The sequence below is a fragment of the Aquarana catesbeiana genome, linkage group LG03, assembly GCF_042186555.1.
Source record: "Aquarana catesbeiana isolate 2022-GZ linkage group LG03, ASM4218655v1, whole genome shotgun sequence".
Taxonomy (NCBI): Eukaryota; Metazoa; Chordata; class Amphibia; order Anura; family Ranidae; genus Aquarana; species Aquarana catesbeiana.
The window spans coordinates 711116234-711119886 of record NC_133326.1 but is presented as its reverse complement, the minus strand read 5'-3'; the positions used below and the strand labels follow the sequence as shown (position 1 = coordinate 711119886).

Here is a 3653-nt window from a genome sequence, read left to right as displayed (position 1 = left end):
GCTATATGGACACAGTGGGTATGCTGTACAAGATGAGCTTTTTTCCAGAACAGGTACATTTCTCTTAATGAGGCCCTTTTATTATCTGTGTCCCTTCACATAGCTAATCCTATGAATACAGAAGTCACAGTCCAACCTCATCCTGTGTAGGAGGATGTGACCCCTCCCAACTGCATTCTTCCCCGGTATAATTTACTTTCAGTTTCATTTCTCTTCTGCTGTCAGCGATGGCGTCTGCTAACCTGAGAGCTGAGCTGGAATGTTCCGTCTGTCTGGACATTTATACGGATCCTGTAATGCTGAGATGTGGACACAACTACTGCCGGGTCTGTATTGATCGTGTGCTGGATACACAGAGGGTGTCTGGAGGATATTCCTGTCCTGACTGCCGAGAGAAATCTCAGGATAGGCGTGCACTGCAGAGGAACATAACACTACGTAACATAGTGGAGAATTTCCTGTCTGCTCAGCCAGATTGGGAGGAGTCCGGGGTCTACTGTACTTACTGTGTGGACTCTCCTGTACCTGCTGTTAGATCCTGTCTGCGCTGTGAGGTTTCTCTGTGTGATAAACACCTAAGAGTCCACAAAAAGTCCCCAGAACACATCTTATGTGACCCCACCTTGTCCATGGAGAGCAGGAAATGCTCCATCCATAAGAAGATCCTGGAGTATTACTGCACTGAGGATGATATCTGCGTTTGTATGTTTTGTGTGATTGGAGGACATAAAGGACATAAGATGGAGTCACTGGATGAGGCTTCTGAGAAGAAGAAGGAGACACTGAGGAATGTTCTGCAGAAACTTCTGACAAAAAGCGAGGAGATGGAGGAAAGAGTCCAGAGTCTGCAGGAACACAGCAGGAAAGTAGGAGAAAAAGCAGCTGGTGACACCGAGAGAGTCACTGCCCTGTTTAGAGATCTCAGGAGACGTCTGGAAGACCTGGAGAAGAGAGTCCTGAGGGAAATCTCCGGGAGGGCAGAGCGGTTCTCCATCTCCATCCGGGATCTGGAAATAAAGAAGGAGGAGCTGTCCAGGAAGATACGTCACATTGAGGAGCTGTGTAACATGACGGATCCACTGACTGTCTTACAGGAATCAGACACAGGTGACTTGTGTGATACTGAGGATGGAGATAATGAGGACAGAGAGAGACATGAGGAACTCCTCCATGATGGAGGGGGTCTGGATGTGGCTGGGATATCACACACATTACACACATTATCTGATATAATAACAGAGAGAAATGTATCCTTCTATATACAGGGAGCTGCAGACATATTACTGGATGTAAACACAGCTAATAATAAGCTACATATATCAGATGACAGGAAAACTGTGTCCAGGTCAAATAAAAAACAGAATCGTCCAGAAACACCAGAGAGATTTCAGTATTGGTCTCAGGTGTTGAGCAGTCGGAGTTTCTCCTCAGGGAGACATTACTGGGAAGTGGATGTCGGGGGATCAGATTGGTGGAGAGTCGGGATGTGTTACCCCAGTATAGAGAGGAGAGGAGAACAGTCAGGGATTGGAAATAATAACAAGTCCTGGTGTTTGTACAGGGATGATAATCATAATGGGATGATACATAAGAGTAAACAGATCCTCTTACCCACTAATATCTCCAGTAACAGAGTCAGGATATATCTGGATTATGAGGTCGGACGGATCTCCTTTTATGATCTGTGTGACCCGATCCGACATCTCCACACCTTCACCACCACCTTCACTGAGCCCCTCCATGCTGGGATATATGTATATAAAGGTTGTATAAAGATCTGTGGGGGGAATTGGAAGATGTGAGAACTCTGTCCAGAGACTGGTGACATCACAGGAAGATGAGGGGATGAGATTGCTGAAAGGATAACTAACCAACTCCTGGAGTCACTTCTATTGGACAGTCACTAGGTCAAGAAGATTGATACTGGTAACCTTTCCTCCCCCACCCTCTGTCCCTCCCCCACATGTGATCTCTCTGTGTTGGGTGGCAGCAATGATCAGAGTCGGAGGATGCAGTGTGGTCCCTGTGATGGGATAGGATGTGGTCACCTCTCCTCTCTTTCCTCCTCCTATTCCATGTACACTGAGGAGTGGTGTCATTGTTGGCATCAGTGTTGTGTTGGCAGCACTAAGATGGACGTTGCTGTGCAGCATGTTCTCCGGTCTCATGTGTTCTCCATAATGTGTGAGGATATCTGTAGAATATCACCAATTGGTGGGGAAGCCGAGGAGGAGTCTGAAGAACAGGATGTACAGTGGCATACACTTCAGTTCTGCTAACAGTGACACCAACACCACTCCTCAGTGTCCATGGAATAGGAGGAGGAAAGAGAGGAGAGGTGACCACATCCTATCCCATCACAGTGACCACACTGCATTTATAAATAAGCTTGTGTGTCACTTTTTTCTATAACTTGTGTATATATCTATATATATATATATATATAGATATATACTGGTACAATTATTTCCATTGATGACAGGGTGCTTCCATGACACAGTGTCACTGGGAATTCTGGGATTTCCTATCAGACAGACAGGCAGCAGCTGCTGACTTTTGGATTGTCTCTCTATCATTGATCCTCCACACAAAGCTGTATGAACTAGAGGCAGGGGTCTCCAAACTATGGCTCTCCAGGTATTCAGGAACTACAATTCCCGTCATGCTTAGCCATGTCTGTGAATGTCAGAGTTTCACAATGCCTCATGGGACATGTAGTTCGGCAACAGCTGGAGGGCCGTAGTTTGGAGATCCCTGATCTAGAGCATGGGTGCTCAACCTGTGCCCCTCCAGCGGTTGCGGAACTATGAGGCATTGCAAGGCTGACAGTTACAAGCATGACTCCCAAAGGCAGAGTCATGACGGGACTTGTAGTTCCGCAACCGCTGGAGGGCCACAGGTTGAGTACCCATGATCTAGAGAGGCAGGGAGGTGGGCATGTCCTTCCTCTGACTCACATAGCTGTGTGTGGCCTGAATAGCAGGAGATCAAATTAAAGACTTCACAGCACATAAGTCAGTAACTGGAGGAGTGCTGGAGAACTGACCCAATAGCACCACCTGCTGTCTGCACTTGGTAAATGTGAAATGTTCATAAACAATATTTTATATGTACCTGGAATAAAAAATGTTTTCCGTTTTCTTCTAAGACCTGAATATAATCATTATATAATGAAAAGGTTCAGCAACAGAATACATTCACCAACTCCAAGAAGTAACAACCACACCTCTAGTCTATACAATTAGGTTCTATTGGGAGCAAACACATCAGGGGGAGGAGTTTGTGCAGATGGTGTTGTATCAATAAAGTTGATTGTCAGACTGGAATTCTGAGTGTGGATACTTTTTTGGAATTGGTGAATATTCAGGGTGGATGAGTCTAAAGATCCTCGCACCATATCCCCAGTCCTGATTTCATGATTTGAAGGAAAGTATAATGGTTTATAGTTTATGGTTCTGTAGCGCCTACCCCGATTTTCCGGGAGCCTGATGGTGACTACGGGGGGGGGGGGGGGGGGGGGGGGGTAGGGATGGCTGACATACATTCTCAGGGTACAGGTTTGTGAGTGATGAACAAGAAGGAAATTGGGTGCTAGTCACTTTTATGCTTTAAACAAGAGAGAAGTTTTTTTCTCAAACAGGAAAAATGTGGGA

The 3653-nt window shown here is 45.9% G+C and overlaps 1 protein-coding gene across 1 annotated transcript; it reads left to right on the top strand.

Annotated features, from left to right (window-relative positions):
• Positions 1-203: 203 nt before the first annotated feature.
• On the top strand, positions 204-3147 carry LOC141133644 (E3 ubiquitin/ISG15 ligase TRIM25-like). Its single transcript, XM_073623139.1, has one exon. It carries the CDS (start codon positions 228-230, stop codon positions 1800-1802), a length of 1575 nt encoding a protein of 524 aa, XP_073479240.1. The 5' UTR covers positions 204-227; the 3' UTR covers positions 1803-3147.
• The last annotated feature ends 506 nt before the right edge of the window (positions 3148-3653 follow it).

Coding starts and splice junctions, on each gene's coding strand:
- LOC141133644 (XM_073623139.1), top strand. CDS start 228: ATGGCGTCTGCTAACCTGAGAGCTGAGCTGGAATGTTCCGTCTGTCTG.